This window comes from Trachurus trachurus (assembly GCF_905171665.1).
Source record: "Trachurus trachurus genome assembly, chromosome: 12".
Classification (NCBI taxonomy): domain Eukaryota; kingdom Metazoa; phylum Chordata; class Actinopteri; order Carangiformes; family Carangidae; genus Trachurus; species Trachurus trachurus.
Window position 1 is genome coordinate 16,475,628 of NC_139908.1, and position 19,869 is coordinate 16,495,496.

At 40.5% G+C, this 19,869-nt stretch overlaps 1 protein-coding gene across 2 annotated transcripts in view; it reads right to left on the minus strand.

The window, feature by feature from the left end:
• jak2a (Janus kinase 2a) overlaps positions 1-19,170 on the minus strand; it is a 31,000-nt gene extending 11,830 nt beyond the window's left edge. The window contains exons 1-6 of one of the 2 annotated variants that reach the window (XM_083982921.1): positions 18,707-19,170; positions 6,618-6,899; positions 3,044-3,167; positions 2,824-2,944; positions 1,528-1,673; positions 9-303 (exon numbers count right to left, since the gene is read on the minus strand). In XM_083982921.1, the coding sequence (XP_083839047.1) occupies positions 9-303; positions 1,528-1,673; positions 2,824-2,944; positions 3,044-3,167; positions 6,618-6,879 (948 nt within the window). In that variant the 5' untranslated portion in view covers positions 6,880-6,899; positions 18,707-19,170. Of the gene's footprint in view, positions 1-8; positions 304-1,527; positions 1,674-2,823; positions 2,945-3,043; positions 3,168-6,617; positions 6,900-10,937; positions 11,437-18,706 lie in introns of those variants that run through there. The other variant, XM_083982922.1, reaches the window with a different exon arrangement.
• Between the last annotated feature and the right edge of the window lie 699 nt (positions 19,171-19,869).

Consider the following 19,869-nt stretch of genomic DNA (forward strand, 5'->3'; position numbering starts at 1 on the left):
GTCCTTACCTCCTCTGCGCCTTCCTCCTCTTTCCCTTCTGACCACTGGATGCCCTTGTTGCCCATGACGACGATGGTAACCTCGCGTGCCGAGAGGTCGGTGACTTGGAAGCGCTCGGAGTAGAGGGAGGGAAGCAGCATCTCCAGGCTCATCAGGTATTTGAGTTTGAGGTTACACACTGTGGCCTTGCATTCGCTGAACTGCTGGATGAACCTCCTGAAGCGATAGCGGATCCTTTTCCGGGTCAAGATGTTATATTCCTGGATGCGGCTCTGGACGCATTTCGGCAGGAAGGATTTGTAGCTGATAGGGAGGGAGGGGTTGGGTGCAGATAGAGTTGATAGTAAAAAAAAAAAAAAGAAAAAAAGAAAGAGGGAACCAAATAGAGAAAAAATACAAAGAAAGATATAGAGAGAAGGGAAGGACAAGTGAAACAGGAAACATATTGTTGATACTTTCTATGAGTCAGCTTGCACACTGAGTCCACCTCAGGAGAATCAGTAAATAGTCGTCACACAACATCATGTTAGTGTTGTGTTAAATAGTGATGAAGTGGATTAGAAAGGAATTATGGGAAAAATCACATTTCAAGAGTGTAGACAGTGTATCGGTGTAGTGTGTATCACATGTTACAGCATAATTTCCAACTTAAATATCATCTCACATAGAGATAATTCATTCAACTGCATGCACATACATAATGAAACTATCTTGATGCTCCATGTGTCCTGAGGAGCCTGTCGCACGGCTTTGACACCATTATTCATAAGCTGTACCACATGTACTCCAGCATAACAGTGGACTTTTGGCATTATTTAGATGACAGAGAGTGCAGCTTGTAAAGAATTAAATGTTTTACTTAAAGCAGAAGTAAGTGGTCCGGTCGTTTTCGCTAATGCTGCGTTCCAGGCAGGCTTTTGAAATCGTAAATTACAGCTTCAAGTCACAACTTACGACTTTGTAGCGTTCCAGGCAACCCACTCGTGTTTTTCCGACCTGTTTTACCGGTGAAAGTCACTATAACGGCCACTCGTAACTTCCGACCGGTGAACTCGTACCAGATCGAACTGGTACGACTTCACGGTCGGAAAAATACGAGTTTCCTTGAACGCACCATAACAGTCCTCGTCCCTACGTCGCCACATTCACGGCGTCCCTTGGCTGCACACACAGCCCTGCATGCCGTTCTCTCTCCTCATTGGATAAAAACTGTAGGATACGATAAATGTTTTCTCCTCGGCTCAGAGCAGAGCAGAGGGACTGAGAGACCCGTGTTTCAGTCCAAACACTCTATGTAAGTGATTGCTGTCGGAAGATATAACTATTTAAGACTTATATTAACACAAATATATCACTTACTTCTGCTTTAACTTGACTTAAAGTCTGTTTTGTATTTTTTTTTTACTTGTTGGACTTGTTAGCCTTCATATCCACATTTCATTTTACCTTCTTTTAGTTTAGATGAAATACTATAAAAGGATCAAACAATGTCACATTGTTTTAGCGTCTGAAGCTAGTGCAACTCACCTGGTGTCATTGTAGATGTCAACAGGTGACTGGCCTTTCTCTTTAGCGAGCCTCATCATGTCCAACACTGCCATGCCCAGACACTCCTCCTGGGACTCGTGGTTCACCGGGATTTGAACCCAGCCATTGAGAAAGTCACTGCGCCACTGAGCCAGGGGGAAAAAAAACAACACAACATGAGAAAAAAATAGATGAATAAATCAAATGAAAGATGAGCACAGAATAAAGTAAGAGAAGTGGTTGTGTGAAAAGGGGGAGCAGAGGAAATAGATACCAAAGGTCTTAGCAAGGAGTAACTCATTTTGAGTTTGTTTTGTGATGTGGTTTTCAGACTGGGGACATCCATCGTCAAATTTAATTAATCTAATATTTATTTTTACAGTCGTATCAACATCAACAGATTATAAACTCTTTACAGCACATTAAAAATCATGTCATCATTCATCAACAATCTCTTTAATGGTTAAGTTATTGGGACTGTACAACGAACGGTGACACTAACAGTTGTAGCAGACATTCTGTAGGTCAGTGTCAGTGCAGATCAAAATAAAACTGAGCAGAAATACCTAAATTGCACAAGCTCCAAGGAAAGATAAAAAAAAAAAAGCAGAAACTATTTACACATGCACACACATATGTGTTAAGTGTCGCTTGTTCCCCATTTGTACTTCTCAAACATTCTTACTATTCCAGGTCCTGTTTTCAAATGATAGGAGTTGACACAGACAGAAGGCAGACAGAAGACAGACCGACTGGCAATAAGACAGAGAAACAGGGAAGCAAGCAAACCAACATCTCTTTTTTTTTTTTTTTTTTTAATGGTGAGATGGAGGTTTACTAGGTGGGGATTCGTCTTGACAACACAGTCCTTTGTGTTGCACCCCAAAACAGACTTAGAACATGAAGCACAAAAACAAAAGCTGCACAATATGTGTGTGTGTGGGGGAATTATTCTGCAGATACAGATCATATTGGCTCGATGTGTGATTACAGTTGGAGTAGTAGTTTCACATCATTTATACTGAAATAAATTAAGAAATGATGTGATTTTTATTGCCGCCTGTACCGAACAACATGTTAAAGAATTCTAGTACATCTGTAGAACGGGATTTGTAGGCCATCGCGTCTCTGTAGCACCACAATGTTTACAAAAAAGTCCAACTCATGTGATTCATTTTGGTTACTCATGCAGCCCTAACAAAGACACAATGCAAATATAAAATGCCAACATGTTCAGTAACCTATATGGAAGAAAATGACTGACCTAATATTGAGGTCTATGTGATGAAAACTCACCTGAAAAAACTGGTATGCCATTACACAGTCATCCATCACAGGGGTCTCCATCCCCTTAGACACACCATAGCGATGGGCATAGAATGAGCTGCTGTTGTTATACCAGCCAGGAAAATAATACCTGGACAGCGGAGGAGACATGAGAAGTAAGAAAAAAAGAATCCAAGCAAAAAACAACAACTAAGAGATTCAGAAAATTAAAAAAAACATCACTGCCTACCTGATTCTGAAGTGCAGGTTCTCACTCTTTGACTGACTGAGTTTAAAGATGTGATTGGGAGGGAACCAAATCCGGTCACTTTCTCTCATCAGGCCAAACAAGTTGCAATACACTGGAGCAATCCCTGCAGACAAAGAAAAAAATAATTTTGTTTGTCTTTACTCACTTTCTCATTGCACGTATTAATGGACCGCTTACACTAATAGCATAACGTTTTCCTACTATACTGAAGCTTTAGTGATGTCCCTCACGAGTAAATGGATTTGGATAAAAGCTTCAGCCAAATGAGTTAATGTAAATCTAAATGTATACACACACAGACACATCAGCTAGTAGTTTAGTTGTGTTGACACAAAGTACTTATTACTAACAACAGAAAATAAATGTAGCTGAAAACCCAATAGATAACTGGACTGTTGATGATTTGAGGTTGTAGTTGAAAACTGTTGTGGAGCTCCTGGAAACAACTGCTTCCAGTGGAGAGCAGCTAAAGCCTGCTTGGAAAAGTCACTATCTCATTAGATAATATGCTAATTAGCACGATAATAACGTACATTTGTCTTATTTGCATTCTGTCTAGTGTCAGTCAGTTTCAGCCCTTTATCTGCTTGCTTCTTTTCTATACTCTGTACTCACACACATACAGTTTTATATTTCAATACATACATCTTAATTCCCACTAAATCTGTTCTCATTTATATGTTTTTCTGTTCGTGCTGTCATACAATAGTAGTACAATATTTAAAAAGTCTCTGAATCACAACATGTAACCAACAGTCACTTCCAAGCCACTGCTAAAGTCTGGACAGTGTCGTCATCTGACAAAGCCAATATCAACAGTTACCAGTATTCGGCTGGAATTTCAGCTGCAGGCTTTTGTAGGATGACCACTCAGACAGAATATATTTCTCTTATTTTGTCCCTCACACAGAGCGGAGCCTCCATCTGGTTAACAAACTGCTGCTTCACCTCGCTGCCTCTCACTGAGCAGAGTACAGTATATTCAGAGAGTGGTGGGCCTCTCACTCACAGGGTAGAACTGGCAACTCTCTTCTGTGGAAAGTACCTCAGTTTGTTAACAAGCTTTTGGGGGGGAAATGTTGCTAAAAGGGTCTTAAAATGAAAGCTAATGTGAATCCATTCTAAACGCCCCCTGACAATGTAACAGAATTCATTTTGAAACAGAAACGGCCAATGGGAGAAGTCAGACACTCTGCCAACCGATGGTGTAACTTCATCACTCAGTCACTCACTTGCGGATATTCAGGAAAATATAAATGATACATTCCTTGATCCCACTTGTTTTGATAAAATTAGCCGTCTTAGTGCTCAAACAAACATTAAGCAATCTTGGAACACATACATCTGTGTTCTTGCCTAAGACCCTCCCCACAACTCCTAATTTTACCTTCACAACCCTAGGACAGCTAGTTGTAAGGTGTTTAATCAGCTGAGCCAAGTGGTTCACTCACAGACAGAAAATGTCATGATACAACAGGAAGCACTCACAAGAGTGAAGCAATGGTAAGGGGATGGAAGCCCTGCGTAAGAGGATGTATGCTCAACCACAAGAGGGGAAGTCATGTCAAAGAATTAACATGGTTGATCTGTAAGCTATCCCTACCTTGTATTAATGATAATAAAGAAAGAGGTGCACCACAACATAAAAGACTATTTCCACAATATTGGAGCTGAGATTCATTGCATTTTTGTTACACAGCTTAAAAACATGCTTTAATTTATTTATTGTAATTAGTTCATTCTGCTGATGTCGCAACATCTAACTATCCTCATTATTCACCAAATGTGATCTCAATTATTCAATTGTTTTGGTTCGTCTGTTAACCTGTATCCTAATCCCAAACCACATGAAAAAAAGTGACAGAGACAGTCACGTAGATAGAATAATAGAATAATAGAAATGCCTTGTGATTATTATTTAACAGTGGTTCAACCATTAAAGGGAGTATGGGAGAGTAAGACAGGTGGAAAGTTGTTAGATATAAAGAAAAATAGACAAAGAACAGAGAGGCAAAATATAGAAAATGGCAAAAAAAGAAAGAAAAGCAAGAGGATATAGAAAATGCGGAAGATAAAAAGGAGAGAGGGGTTTGTTTCTTATCAGTTGAAGAGGGAATGGAGCAAGACTGCGTGGCATAAACAGATAGAGTTAAGGCGGAGAGGAAAACAGACACAACAGTCGACAACTTCCTGATTTGGGTTTGCTAGAAAACTGAAGACTAAAAAGCTTGGCTGAATGGTTCTGTTTACACAAAATAAACACTGGATTGGCTTTGATATTCAAAACAACTTTGTTTCCTGTCCTTACCACATTCAGTTAATAAATACATTTTTGACCTAAAGAAAATAAAAATAAACAGAGGTGTATTAAAAAAAACTGAGTTTTTCCTATATGATATGTGATGGGACGTTGGTCCTCATTTGCATCACAGAAATTCACATGAAACTGACTCATCCAAGGGATTAGCATGACAGGGACTAATACTTATCATCCCACCTTTGTTATAACAGAACAGGGCATGTAAATAATCATTTTAACAACAACCAGTCCCTTTGTTTATTTACTTTCTCGCTAGACCCACAGCTACAGGTTTTCTCTAGTTATATGGGTGGGAAGCAAAAAAAACATATAATTTCCTAATAAGGTATAGTGCAGGCTGCCAAACAAGTTTAATACTACAATGAAAGAATAAACAACATTCTTACAAAAATAAATTTCCTCATTTGGTATGGGAGGACTGTACACAATCGAGCCATTTTTCAATAAGAAGTTAAAAGGTCAGAAAAGCTCATATCTTCTCATGTGTGTCTTGGGCATGAAATGTGGTGTGGGATTGCTTGATTGAAAGGTATTTCAGATTGTCACAGCTTGGTATGATGCTTGATGCTTGCCTGCACATGAAACTCAAACACAAGTTTCAGCAGCTACAGGCAGTGTGTCCATTTATGACCCACTCTATGATCTTCACAGACAAAGACATCAATGCAAGAAGCAACATTGTGTGCAGTCTCACATGGTGCATGATGCCTTTCTTGCTGCCTTTGTGTGAAGGATCCGGTTTAATAACTTACACTAGCGTCATCACATCGATACAGCAGAAAAGTCTGTGTCTGTGAATGTGTCCTCCATTTCCAATTTCTGTAACAAAAACTAAACTGTTTATAGGTGTAATATTTGACACTTTTCAATCAAATAATATATTTGACTTGACATATTTAGAGTTCTCACATACACCACAACAAACTAGGGGTTGCATGACTTCAGATTTTTTAAAGTGGACTCTAATGTTATGAAAGTTGAGTCAACTTGTCTGTGCAACCCCTACAACAAACCAAATGTGTGATGATAAAAACATGAGATCATTCATTCAATGGGCTCTCCATTGTCTTACTACAGTATATACTACAGACTATAGTCTTTGATTTCCGCTTTGATTTCCTGTTTGATGCATCCTCTAAAGCCAACATTTAACAGATGTTGCTCAACAATGACACAACTATATTTTGTGTGTGTGTGGGCAGACATCAGAACTGAAATCCTCTTGTGACTCACCACAAGCTTTTGCTGCAGCGATGCACAGTTCCTCCACCACATACTCCCCAGGTGGAAACGTGAGTGCGCTTTCTGAACCTTTGGCCCTTCCCTCTCCTCTGTCCTTCCCCAGGTAGTAAAGGTGGACAGTGAGGCAGGTGACGTCAATGTCCTGTTTGGGGTTGCATCCCGAAACGGCATCAAGGTCCGGGCAGAGGCCATTGGGATGCGGTGTAGGACCAGAGGCAGGTGGGTTCATGTCTGTCAGCAGAATACAGGCCATGTGCAGCTTAAAACAGTCACCTGTCAGGACAGAGAAAGACAAGGTTGGAAATTAGTTCAAGCGCTATATTATTTACTGACTCTAGCACTTTTGCAGCGACATCCTGACAGACCATTTCATAAAGCTCCTGGGTCACATGGCAATTACATTTTTGATATTATATTATGTTGTGTTAATTTAGATACTGTCAAACAGGAAACCTTCAATGTTACAGAGCTTGGAAGTAGAGAAATTAATTACATGACAGAAACTGAGGTTACATGACACATCTGGAATACATTAGGAGACTTGCCAGGAGATGTAATGGGTGATGGTGAGCAGCCAATAATTCCTTATGCTCAAATTAAGTCAATATTTCCAGCAATAGGGGCAAAAATAATTTGTTATATAGTAATAACTACTTTGAAATTAGAAAAGAATCCAGAGTCAAGCTTGAAGACGGCACAGAACGGCATTGTTATGCCTGGTCTTAATTTGCATTTGATCAAATTCCTGTCTGTTATCATCATGTAAACAGCAAAGCTCCACATCAGCACAGTGATGGAGAGTACAGCCCATTGGAGCAGTGGCTGATCAGATGCCTGAGATTGTTTCTCTCTATGTAACCATAAAATGTTAGCTGGCAAGAGATTAGTATTACTTATCATCAATTATGATTATGGTAACTCATCAGCGCACATAATTACTTATCACAAGACTGCAGTGAATCAGGTTTACTGGACTTCACTGGGCTACTGTCAGGGATTCTGGTCTTCAAGCTATGCAAATTGTAAAATGTAAATTCTTTGCACATGGAGCGTTTGGTACTGTCTCAAATTCAAATGACACTGTCAACAGTTAAACGTACCAAGCACACCCACATGCAGCCCTTGTGTCCTGATGTCTGTAATGATTTTGTAGTTCCCCTGCAATATCCAAATTAGGCTACTACTGGATGGAGATCATGAGGTTTTATACACAGTGCAAGTACCTCTCAGGACGAGATTTGCTGCAAGATGTTCTTCCGTGTTTGCATCATACATCCAATGGTTTACAACGACGAACGAGCATCTTGCAGCAAATCTCGTCCTGAGAGTTACTTGACTGTGTATAAAATCTCATGATCTCCATCCAGTAGTAATTTGGATGATACAAACATCAACAGAGCCACTGGGAGCTGCTACAACAAGGCTAAAAACAGAGATCAAATTAATTTTAGTGTGTGTTTTGGACGATTCAAAAGTGAGCACTATCCTCCGCCATTATATGAAAATATGTTGCCAGCCAGACCCCGCCCTGGAACTCCAAAAGCGTTTTGATTCTTCCTTCTTGGCATGACGGTGAGTAGAAAATTGGTGAATTATCGATTTTGGGTGAAGTATCCCTTTAAGTTCTGTCAGCAGGACATTCTTTTACATTGTTCTCCTAGAAATGTGTGTGTGCTTTGTTTGTGTTCATACTGTTGCATTTCCTCTTTATGGTTTTTAACACTTAGGCCTATCAGCTGCCTGTAACACTTTTATCTGGTTGTGCTACATCATCAAAAGGGTGTGATGCTCTGAGCTTTACATTGTTTAGTTTTACTGTGCTATTGCTCTGCATGGTAGTCAAGACTGTGGCATGACTGTCAATACCACACCACTGTGGTACCGCTATGTAGGCCAATTACATATTCATTGTTCAATAACCGTCTTCAAAAACAGACAGAACAGATGGCATGTTTACCAGTCTCAAAGAAAAGAAAAGATACCATGGATTAAAAAAGCAAGCCTGTAATCAAAAGCAGATGCATAGTGCAGAGAAGGAGTGAGCCTGCTTCAGTGCAAGAATTCAAAGCAGTATTGTTCTTATTTGGGCAGCTGAACTTCAGTAAGGTTTGTCAGATGTGAGCTGACTGGTCACAGCAGGATTGCTGCTGAAACATTGATGGCATGTGAAAAGCCAAAACCACCAACAACAACAACAACAACCAAAAACAGCTACAGTATGTGGCGATTGACACTTTCTCTCACCACAGCAGACAAGTGATTTCAGCATTACCCTTAAAAAACTCTGTTACGGCTCTGAAACCATGTGGATCTTGGATCCTCTTCGAACAATTGGTCAAGTCCAGTCATGTTCTCTCAAGTAACATGGAAAGGTGTTTCCTACAGCATGATGCCGCCACTGGCTCTATGTTTGGGATGGTTTTCTGTCACATTAACAAACTTTACTGCTTCCTGTTGCAGTAACATTCACATGAATACCTTCTAGATACTGTCTTTTAGTTTCATGTAATGATTATTTTCTGAATTACTAAAAACCACTCAACTAAAACATAGAAAATAATGACATTTCAAGAGCTGAAGCCATTCATCACTCAAATCAATAAATAACTTAAATTCGTTGCAGATTCAGGTCTATAGACTGAGCATGGTGTTGTAATTTCAGCATCCATTTTCACCATTTTCTCTACACTTATCATGTTTACACTGAGCAGTTTGTGATGTAACAGCCAAGTGTAAAAAAAAAGCTTTTAGAAAATAATTATTCTTTCTTTTTCTTTTTTTTTTAGAAACACAGGACATCTGGATTTACAGATGGATTTCCATCCCTGTATTCTTTTGCAGATGGACAGTTGGGATTTGACAATCAAGCAAATTTCCTGTTTGAAGAGGGTCCATTGTTTGATCATACGTTTGTGGTCTAACCAAGGCCACTCTGCTCTGGAGCACATGGCTGTTTGACTGTTCATTGTCCATTACAGCTCCATAATAATTTCAACAACAACAAGACTAATAACTAGTAATAATTAAAGTGATAAAGGTAGTAATGGCTGAAGGATACTGCGCTGATGTGTTTCAACTTTAATTTTAATTTTAAAGCAGAAGTAAGTGATATATTTGTGTTAATATAAGTCTTAAATAGTTATATCTTCCGACAGCAATCACTTATATAGAGTGTTTGGTCTGAAACACGGGTCTGTCAGTCACTCTGCTCTGCTCTGAGTCGAGGAGAAAACATTTATCGTATCCTACAGTTTTTATCCAATGAGGAGAGAGAACGGCATGCAGGGCTGTGTGTGCAGCCAAGGGACGCCGTGAATGTGGCGACGTAGGGACGAGGACTGTTATGGTGCGTTCAAGGAAACTCGTATTTTTCCGACAGTGAAGTCGTACCAGTTCGATCTGGTACGAGTTCACCGGTCGGAAGTTACGATTGGCCGTTATAGTGACTTTCACCGGTAAAACAGGTCGGAAAAACACGACTGGGTTGCCTGGAACGCTACAAAGTCGTAAGTTGTGACTTGAAGCTGTAATTTACGATTTCAAAAGCCTGCCTGGAACGCAGCATTAGCGAAAACGACCGGACCACGTACTTCTGCTTTAAGGGTTGGTCATTTATAACATTGTAGTATTTGTATTTTTGATATGTTAGCATGTTTACTCCGTGCAAATATAAGATCATTTATCAAAGTCTAATTTCCTTTTATTCAACTCTGTAGATGATCAAGAAAGCATGACTGAGGCCCTTAAATATTTTTCTATGAACACACCCTCAGTACGGTAGATGAGTCAGGACTACCAGGAGGATAATTGCAGGTTACAGAAGCCACAAATGCTTAAACCTGAGATGCAACAACAAACACTCAAAACACGCAACCACAGATCTTGAAGAAGGCTCACAACCAGCTTCTGAGGAGAAAGAAGGAGGTGCACGTCAGGCGACACTGTAGGGAAGTTATGTCATTGTCGACTTGATGCAGGAGCATAAATCAGGCAGCAACTGAAACTCTTTCATGCCAATGGCAACAGGAGACAGACATGGAAACTCCAAACCTTAGAGACACACGCCTCCAACACCAGGAGAACAAACAAGGAGCTAGGTCTGGGGAAACACCTGAAACTCATTCTAGGCTCGGTGTACAGCTGCAGATGACTGCCTCCAGGTGCTTAGTTAAGTTTAGGGTCTTTCCTCTTTTCATTAGAAATGATCTTGGACACCATTTGCATACTGGCCTTTAGTCATCTGAACAGACATCAAATACAAATGATATAGCAGTCTTAGTGTGTAGCTAGCAGCTGTAGTTGCATTCATACCTCCTCCTGTCGTTCCACGTGTTGCTGTCTTCTCTTCAAGTTTGTTGTTAGATTTGGACACAGGGTTACTGAACTGCCATCATTAGACAAAGAAGAATCAATCTCCAGTACCTACAACATCAGCACTGGTTCCCAATTATTAGTTCTTGTGACAGTCCTAAAAAAGGATAAGAATTACTCCCCAAAGGAAAATTAATTCCTAGAATAAGAGACAGGAGGATCTTCAACAAGGTCTGCGTTCCCATGTTTTTTTTTAAATGCAACAACCCATTGAGACAGAAACTCTATCTGATATTCAATACACCAAAGCACAGGTTTAGTCTACTCTAGTGTATTCAGGCCCAAGCAGTGAGGAACGAACAAAACTTAACAACCTCTGCACAAACAAACAGCAGGAAAAACTCTTCACTTGAATACTTAGCAGTTTAGATACACCTAAAGGATATGTGGCACTGCTTCCAGGACGAGTTTCATACATCAAATAGGAAACCCATCCTTTAACAGGGGAGAACTAGACCTAGACCGGGGAGAACTAGACCTAGACCTTCTCCCCCGATAAACTATTTTACTCACTCACAATGCTGCCCTTTAAACCTTTTCAAGGAGATGTGAGAACCAATAACATCAACATATGACTCCAGCAACTCTGACAAATGTCTTTACAACAGCAAGGAGCAGTAGCTAATATAGAGATTAGAATAACGAAGCCAATAAAATGGCTGAATTACTGAAAAGTGATGTTCCCAGACATGACAGTCCAGTTAGTGAGTAAATAGTTGTGCTCCCAGCAGGACATTTTTACTGCAGACTTGTCTTGGAGTAAATTCAAAACTTGCTTTAACTGTGACCATGGGGATTTTCCAGATCTACTTAAGCAGATGAAAAGTATTCATCTGTCAGGAGAGAGACTTAAAGTTTTTTATGATGGTTTGTTGTTAGTTCAACTGTAGCAACCCAATAAATGCAAAGTCAGCAATATTCTACAATGGGGTTTATTTCAGGACTATATTCCGACTAAACATCATCACCATAGAAACAAAAACACACAATAAGCGAAATCAGCTGCTGTAGCCTACATGGTATAGGAATAAGAATAGAGGGCAACACTGCTCTCTGTCACCAGTTTCTCAGTGTGTTTACACACCCAAAACGTTTATCATGAAGCAGGCAGTCAGAGAGTTAGACCAGTTCCTTGCTGGGTCTTATCAGGGCCTTGGTGCTAGTTGAGGTCAGAGCTATCAGCTCAGCCACATTTTGCCCTCTATGGCTGCTGTGCTCCACTGCTGGGTGCTCTTTAATTGGTCTCTGAACATTTTTCACTTATCTATCAACTGCTGGGCTTCCTCCCTAAGTTTGATGTAGGGCAACTAAAAGAATAATCAACGGCCCTTAAATAATTTTGCAGAAGCTGAAATCTACTGTTACTGACTGTAACAGTAAAATTCCATATCATGTCAAGTATGATATGAAAAATCATTTCACACTGCGTTAATGGTTGCAAACTACTCACTCAGCCCCAGCTCGCTGACAGACTTTGTTTTGCGATCTTCAGTTATGTCAACAAAACACTGTATTTGAAGAGTGACACCAATTTTGGAGAAATTCCCACTGAATCAAACACAAAATCAAATTAGTTGCAGTTAAAAAAGGCCTGTCCACACAATTCTTTAAACTAACTAGACTGTATTAGATTGGCAAATGTGGCACTGTACTGTATAGGGTAACATATGCTCAAAAAAGTTCTTTATTTTCTACTGTGTAGTCTCAACTGAGGTAACTTAAGATAAGTGAAATCAGGGTAAGAAGCAACTGCCAAATATTATGACCCACGCTTGAAATTATCAAAGCTACTGACTGACAGAGAAAACTCCCCTCATATCATAGGTAGATTTATCACTGAAGCAAAGGGAGCAGGGGGTCTACGCAGGATGTACAATGAATAAATTAAGAATAACCACATTCTGTTTTCGCTTCAGAAGACCCAGAGTCTTAGTCAGACCTCAAGAAATCATCAATCAAACCACTTCAAAAAGGAATAAAATGCTTGAATATTTTATCCCACTGAAATCAACTAAAATAATGAACGGATAACACCGTGGCACTCCCTTGCAGCACAGCACCAGAAGGAAGGAATGGAAATATAACTCCAATGTCCCATATACAAAGATGTATCTGTATCTGCTTAGCAGTCACAGAATAAAAGCTATGACTGCTACACAAAGGAGAACCTTTGGAAACCTGGCACATCGGCAGAAACGCAACATCTCAAACAGAGAGTATTTCCTGTCCAACAGTCAGGACAGGTCAGATTCTGTCCCCTATGGTTTTCGAGGGGTGCAGCTGTAACAACAGGAGAGCTGCTAGTGCTCTCTTCAGGAATAGCTCCGTTGCCATCAGGGCAGAGCTGCTGACATTGATGCTAATGTCACCAGATTGAATGCATCTAAAAAAAAAACACTTGACATTCCGCTGTTTTTGATCGACATCACTGGATTTCACAGGATTTATAACATATATTAAAGCAGAAGTAAGCGGAATGTTTGTGTTAATATAAGTCTTAAATAGTTAGGCTACATCTTCCGACAGCAATCACTTATATAGAGTGTTTGGTCCGAAACACGGGTCTGTCAGTCACTCTGCTCTGCTGTAAGTTGAGGAGAAAACTTTCCTTGTATCCTACAACATTTATCCAATGAGGAGAGAGAACGGCATAAAGGGGCGGTCCTCTCTGTGTGTGCAGCCAAGGGATGCGCGTGAATGTGGTGACGTAGGGACGAGGGCGGGGACTGCTTACTCCATCGGCTGACAGGAAGTTAGCCAAAACAACCGGATCGCTTACTTCTGCTTTAACTCGTATTATTTACTTTATTAAAGCAGAAGTAAGTGATATATTTGTGTTAATATAAGTCTTAAATAGTTATATCTTCCGACAGCAATCACTTACATAGAGTGTTTGGACCGAAACACGGGTCTCCCAGTCACTCTGCTCTGCTCTGAGCCGAGGAGAAAACATTTATCGTATCCTACAGTTTTTATCCAATGAGGAGAGAGAACGGCATGCAGGGCTGTGTGTGCAGCCAAGGGACGCCGTGAATGTGGTGACGTAGGGACGAGGACTGTTATGGTGCGTTCAAGGAAACTCGTAACTCGTGACCTGTGAAGTCGTACCAGTTCAATCTGGTACGAGTTCACGGGTCGGAAGTTACGAGTGGCCGTTATAGTGACTTTCACAGGTAAAACAGGTCGGAAAAACACGAGTGGGTTGCCTGAAACGCTACAAAGTCGTAAGTTGTGACTTGAAGCTGTAATTTACGATTTCAAAAGCCTGCCTGGAACGCAGCATTAGCCAAAACGACCAGATCGCTTACTTCTGCTTTAATAATAATTATTCATATTTATATTTTATCATTTCTAACATGTAGGCTATAGAAAGGCTAGTCCCATCACTAATCAGCAATTGCATATGTTGGACAGGAAATCCAAGGTGTGTGTCCTTATGTTAGCTATTGAGCATAGCCATTCAATCGAACATTTAAAAGATGTGGCCTAAATAAACAAGCGCTGTTAGGCTTGAGACTAAACTACCTCATTTATGCATATTTGTAAATGTCTGTCTTCTGCGTAATGTGTTGGTGTTTTGCAGACACATTTTTAATCTTGATTGATTGATATCTTTATTTCGATCATGTAAACGACAATGTAAAAAAAAAATAATAATAAGATAAAATAATAATATAATAAGGAAATAAGTGAACAGCAAAAATGTATACACAAAAAAAAAGTAACATCTCATAAGCAACGCAGTTTACATGAGCGAAAAGGAGTAGGAAGAAGTATAAATTTATCTAATCCTACCCCTATAATCTATAATCTGCCAACATCATCCCATTTTTGTACCTCCGACTACGGTCAGCTCTCCGTGCCTATGGTGTGCAGACGACCTCTAAGCTACAGACACATCCTGTTGTAGGCTGGCTATCCACAACGAACACTAGAGGACTCGTATCAGGTGTGTACTCACAACTTCAAACACACAGAAAGCGCAACCCTTGGCCAAGGCATGGTCCAGAGACTTGGCTGTTGCGGAGGAGGACATAAACTGGGAAAGTGTCTGGAAGAACACACTTCACTCGTCCAAGAACCCTAATCACCCGCTGATTCATTATAAGCTGTGTCAGAAAGCCTATATCTGACGCCACTTGTGAGATTTCATATGAAGCTGTCAACCAGCCCAAACTGTGGCCTGTGCTCCTTGAACACACCAGGAACATTTAAACATATGGTATGGGACTGCCCAGAGGTCTATGGCTTTTGGAGGAAGGTAACAGTGACTTTATCTAATATGATTGATAAACCTGTACCTCTGGAGCCGACTATCCTTTTGCTCAATGATGATTCACAGTTGGGGCTGAATGAGAAACAACGCAAAGTTTTGGTTGGCTTGGCTTGATGGCTGCCAAAAAGCTAATAGTACAACGTTGGCTACCCCCTCACAACCTACACGCTAGGAAATGGCTGGAATACTTTCAGGATGTGGTCATGTTAGAACTTTCTACAGCACGGGTGAACACAGCTAAAAGCTCTACAGTACACTGGACTCATGGAAGAGAGCTGCTTCGGCTGTAACGGACCTGCTCAGGTCTGATTAAAGTACCCAGTACCAGTAAGACACCAGACCGAGAGGGGAGGGGGGAGGGAGGGTTATATTTTGCATCGCGACAACAATGCAAAATAGCGACAACGCTAAACTATGAGGGCAAAAATGAACGGTCGAGCAGTGCAGTGGTAATGTCCAGAATATTTCTGACCGTTTATTTTTGTAAATTGTTGTATCATCACAACAAGGAAAAAGTGTTTGTTTCTGTGGCGGGGAGAAGGCGCTCTGCGATCAGTTAGTAATGTCTTTCCAGGACGTTTCAGAGTTAGGCTGTCTGAGGTGATGCAAAAACACAAAGTTGTTTATACTGTACACTATATGAGTTCAGTGGTGTGTCATAAGGATTCGAGTCATGATGTACCATAGATATTTGATTGTTTTTTGAGTGTTTGTTGTGGTTGAAAAAATTGCCCCCATACTTTAGCGTTGTTGCTATCGCTAGCGCCGTCTAGCCATGGTGTAACTCCTGTTTGCCTGCATCAATTTTTGTCGTGTTTTTTGCTCCCCCCCAAACACTGGGTGACCATCAGGACAATGATTTAGGGGTCAAAAATGACCAGTATTCTCCTTTAACTAAACTACGTAGTTTACATGCTAAAAATGAAATCAATTAAAACCGGCCAGAAGCAGTCTGGAAAAGCTCATCAAAAGCATTGCTTCTGCTGTGGGACGTAATCTTTAGTCACTGAGTAAACACTGCGTATGTCTAAAGTTCATACCCCTTAGTGTTACTGCTCATCCACTTCCCACTACACTGATGCAACTCTGTGGTTGTTTGAGTGTGTTTACACTTCCCAAAAAGTGTGTACAAAACTAAGCCAAGCAATGCACATTCTTAGTGTAGTGGGGATTTGAACAGTATAATGAACATTTCATTGTCTTTTGGCCTGACTGAGGAAGGGTAGTCACTCTCTTATCCTGTATGCTGAGTGTGCTCTGTGGTCTTTAAAGAGACAACACACAACTCTTTCACAGTGTTTGTTCATGAAACTTCCTTTCACAAAACCACTTTTTACAAAGAGGGGACATTGTTCCCACAAGACAAAAAAAATGGAGGTGTGACATTATCACATTACATCACATTACAGGCAGCTTTGTCTGAGGAGCTTCCTATAAAGAGGCCACAGACAGTACAGTGACGAGTTATTCACACCTGATGCCAGTAGTTAACAATATGTTATGCAAGAGGGGCATGAGCACTATTTTACATTGTAGCAGCCTTGTGTTGAAAATATAAATCTTCACACCATGTTACTGTAGTCACAAAATGTACAGACCACAGATAAATGTGGTTTAAATGAGATGCTGAACACAGAGGCATTTCCTTTCCCTCATGTGTGTACATGGACACAGAGACGCTCTGTTTAAAAGCCATCTGAAAAAGCTTCACCGCGGAAAACATTTTCATGAAAGGGATTCTCTTCTGAAATCCCACTGAAACCATGCACGGTGGCTACAGTAATGGGAAAATGCACTTGCAGAGAGGTAAACACTCTTCTCAAGATTTTCAGTCACCGATGACAAAGTCAGTGAAGATGCCTATACAGCAGCATGCTTCAAAAGATAAATCAATAAAGTCTCCAGGAAACACACGGCTATTTCCCATTTTGTCTAAACCTTAGTGTGGGATGTTTTCATTCTCTTGAGTTACAAATTTCTCTCAAGGACTCATTATTCTGAAAACTAAACCAGATTTTATTCTTGCAAAAATGTAACATGGAAAAATGAGTAGCTGTAGTTTTGCTTTAAACAAAACAACTCTTTTCCCCCCATTAAAGGTGACAGTGCTGTTATTTTTTTCTGTGACCTGAATAAAACTCACAGAAAGCTACACATGACTCTTGATGCAAGAATAATGTACTTTCCCCATAACTGTCTGCACATCTGTGTCATTCATTATGTTCTTCCAGTAAAGACCTTAATACAACTCCTCAATGTGCTTTGACAACTAACTTAACAAATCCACACTACCTAAATTGAATTAAAACACCTAAAAATGGACCCTTCTCAGTATACACTTGTAATAGAAGTTGAGTTAATACTGTTCCCCTCAGCCCAGCAGTCCCCTTAGCATTGTGTATGTCCACAGTAGTATCATTGGTTAGGGATGACTAAAATATGCTCCCTTTCTCAACACTAGAAAACAGGGGCTACAGCTCAGTAATAAGTCCTACACAACGTCCATGATGTCCAGACTTTGTTTTACAAAAGAGAAATCAACTCCTCTACACCTTATAAAGCTAAGGCTACAAGGTCACCCAGACCTCATCACCTTTCTCAGTGGTGTAGTCTAATTTGGTGTAGTGGGTATAGGCTACTGCTTTTTAAGTGGGTACACTGTTCACCTGTTGAACCTGATAGTGTTGTTGTAGTTGGTATACTGAAATATGCATTTTCACTGGGTAGGCTATACTGTAGCCTACCTGAGTATTAGCTACACTACTGACCTTTCTATCAGTGGGGGTATACAACAGCTTTCAGGATAATAATGCTCACATAAAACATCCTAAACAAAACATTAAAGCTCATACATTTAGGGATGTAGCCTACAGTACTGTAGGCCTATGCAACTCATCCTGTTGTCAATAAAAAGTCATGAACCGGTGGGAAAACCCAACCTTTACTTTGTCATCAAATTTGTCACAGAAAAGCATCAGATCCTGACATTTAAGAAGCTGAATAGACTACACTTGGTAACCGATTAACTGATTAGCAAAAAAAAATTTTTTTTAAATGCTTATAATCGTTATGAGAACCTCTTGGACAAAAGGAAAATATCATCACACATGTCACTGCAGCATCTTAATGACAGGCTGTAGCCTATCCAATTTTCATTTATGTCATTAGTAATTATGTAATTTTCCAACATTGATTAAATTGCCAACCACACAAACCAAAAGCACCACGTAACTTGTGACGCTGACTGACAAACTAACATTTTTGGGGTTTTATTTTATTTTATTCGCCCTGTGGGTGCTGCTATGCTAACTGTAACCGCTGTCAGTTGGTATCAGCGGGCATGCTCTGGACGAGACACACACACACACACACACACACACACACACACACAGAGAGAGAGAGAAACACACGCACACACTGAAACACAACTTACTTGTCTGTTATCCTTTGCTGTGCCACGGCTCGCGGCTTCACTTCTCGGTTGTGTGGATCCACGCAGTCCACCGCCCGGAGGTCAGGGCTCACCGTCACCGTAAGCTGTCAACAGAAGTAGTCCCTGGTGTGTTTGCCATTCCGTCGGTCTTAACATCTTTTTCTTTTAACTGTTTTCCAGTTGACGTCTCACCTCGACCGCCGGGGAACTAGTTAAAACGAGGTCATCGGTTTGTGCTCGACATGTTTGTCACTCGGGTTCACCGTTATCCGACCGCCGCTCGCCTGTCGCCCTGCTCACCTCCCTGTTGACTCCACGTATGCGAGCAGTAACCCGCTGTCGGATGATGATGATGATGATGATAGTGGTGGTAGTGCTGATGAGGGCGGAGCAGGATGCCTACTAACTGTTCAGCTCAGCCGACTCTCTGTTCACACGGACTCGAGGGTTTTGCTTCTTCCGTGTTTGTGACACGGAAGAGTGTTTTCTTGTTGTGCAGAGGAATCCGACTCCGCTGCTCCAGCACGTTCTCCACAGTAATCGAGTACAGATAGATAGAGAAGAGGGGTCAGTCACGGAATGACTTCAATGCTAACACATTTGTCCATTTATTTTTAGTGACACTTGTAGCTTGTAGAAACAAAACTGCAGAAGGAGTTCATATTTTTTACTGAAGGAAATAAACACACTACTGAGATCTGAATTTAACAAAAATAAGCTTGTCTCTAATATTTCGAGGCTATTTCAAACAATGTTATTTTCAATTTCCATCAAACCACCGTTTTGATTTATAAATCATTAGCATATAATCAGCAACTACTGGGCATCTGAAGAGAGCCACTTTAAATCAGAGTGGATACAGTTTTAAATAAACCTAGATATCTGAATGGATATTTCTGCAGCATGTGCTCTGATGCATGATAAGTTTCAGTAGCCTACTAATGTAAATTTCCCACTCAACCATAAAGTTACACAAAGGCGGTCATGAGCATGTGGAACTACAACAATTTCAGCATCAGTGGACCTAGTACCATGTAAAGTAAAAATATGCCTATTTGATAGTTATTGGCCAGTGTTCTTGGCTCTTTTTTTTTCTTTCTTTCTTTTTCTTTTTTTTACAGTGGGAGGCTCACTTTTTAAGGTGAGTTTAACCACCTGCAAAT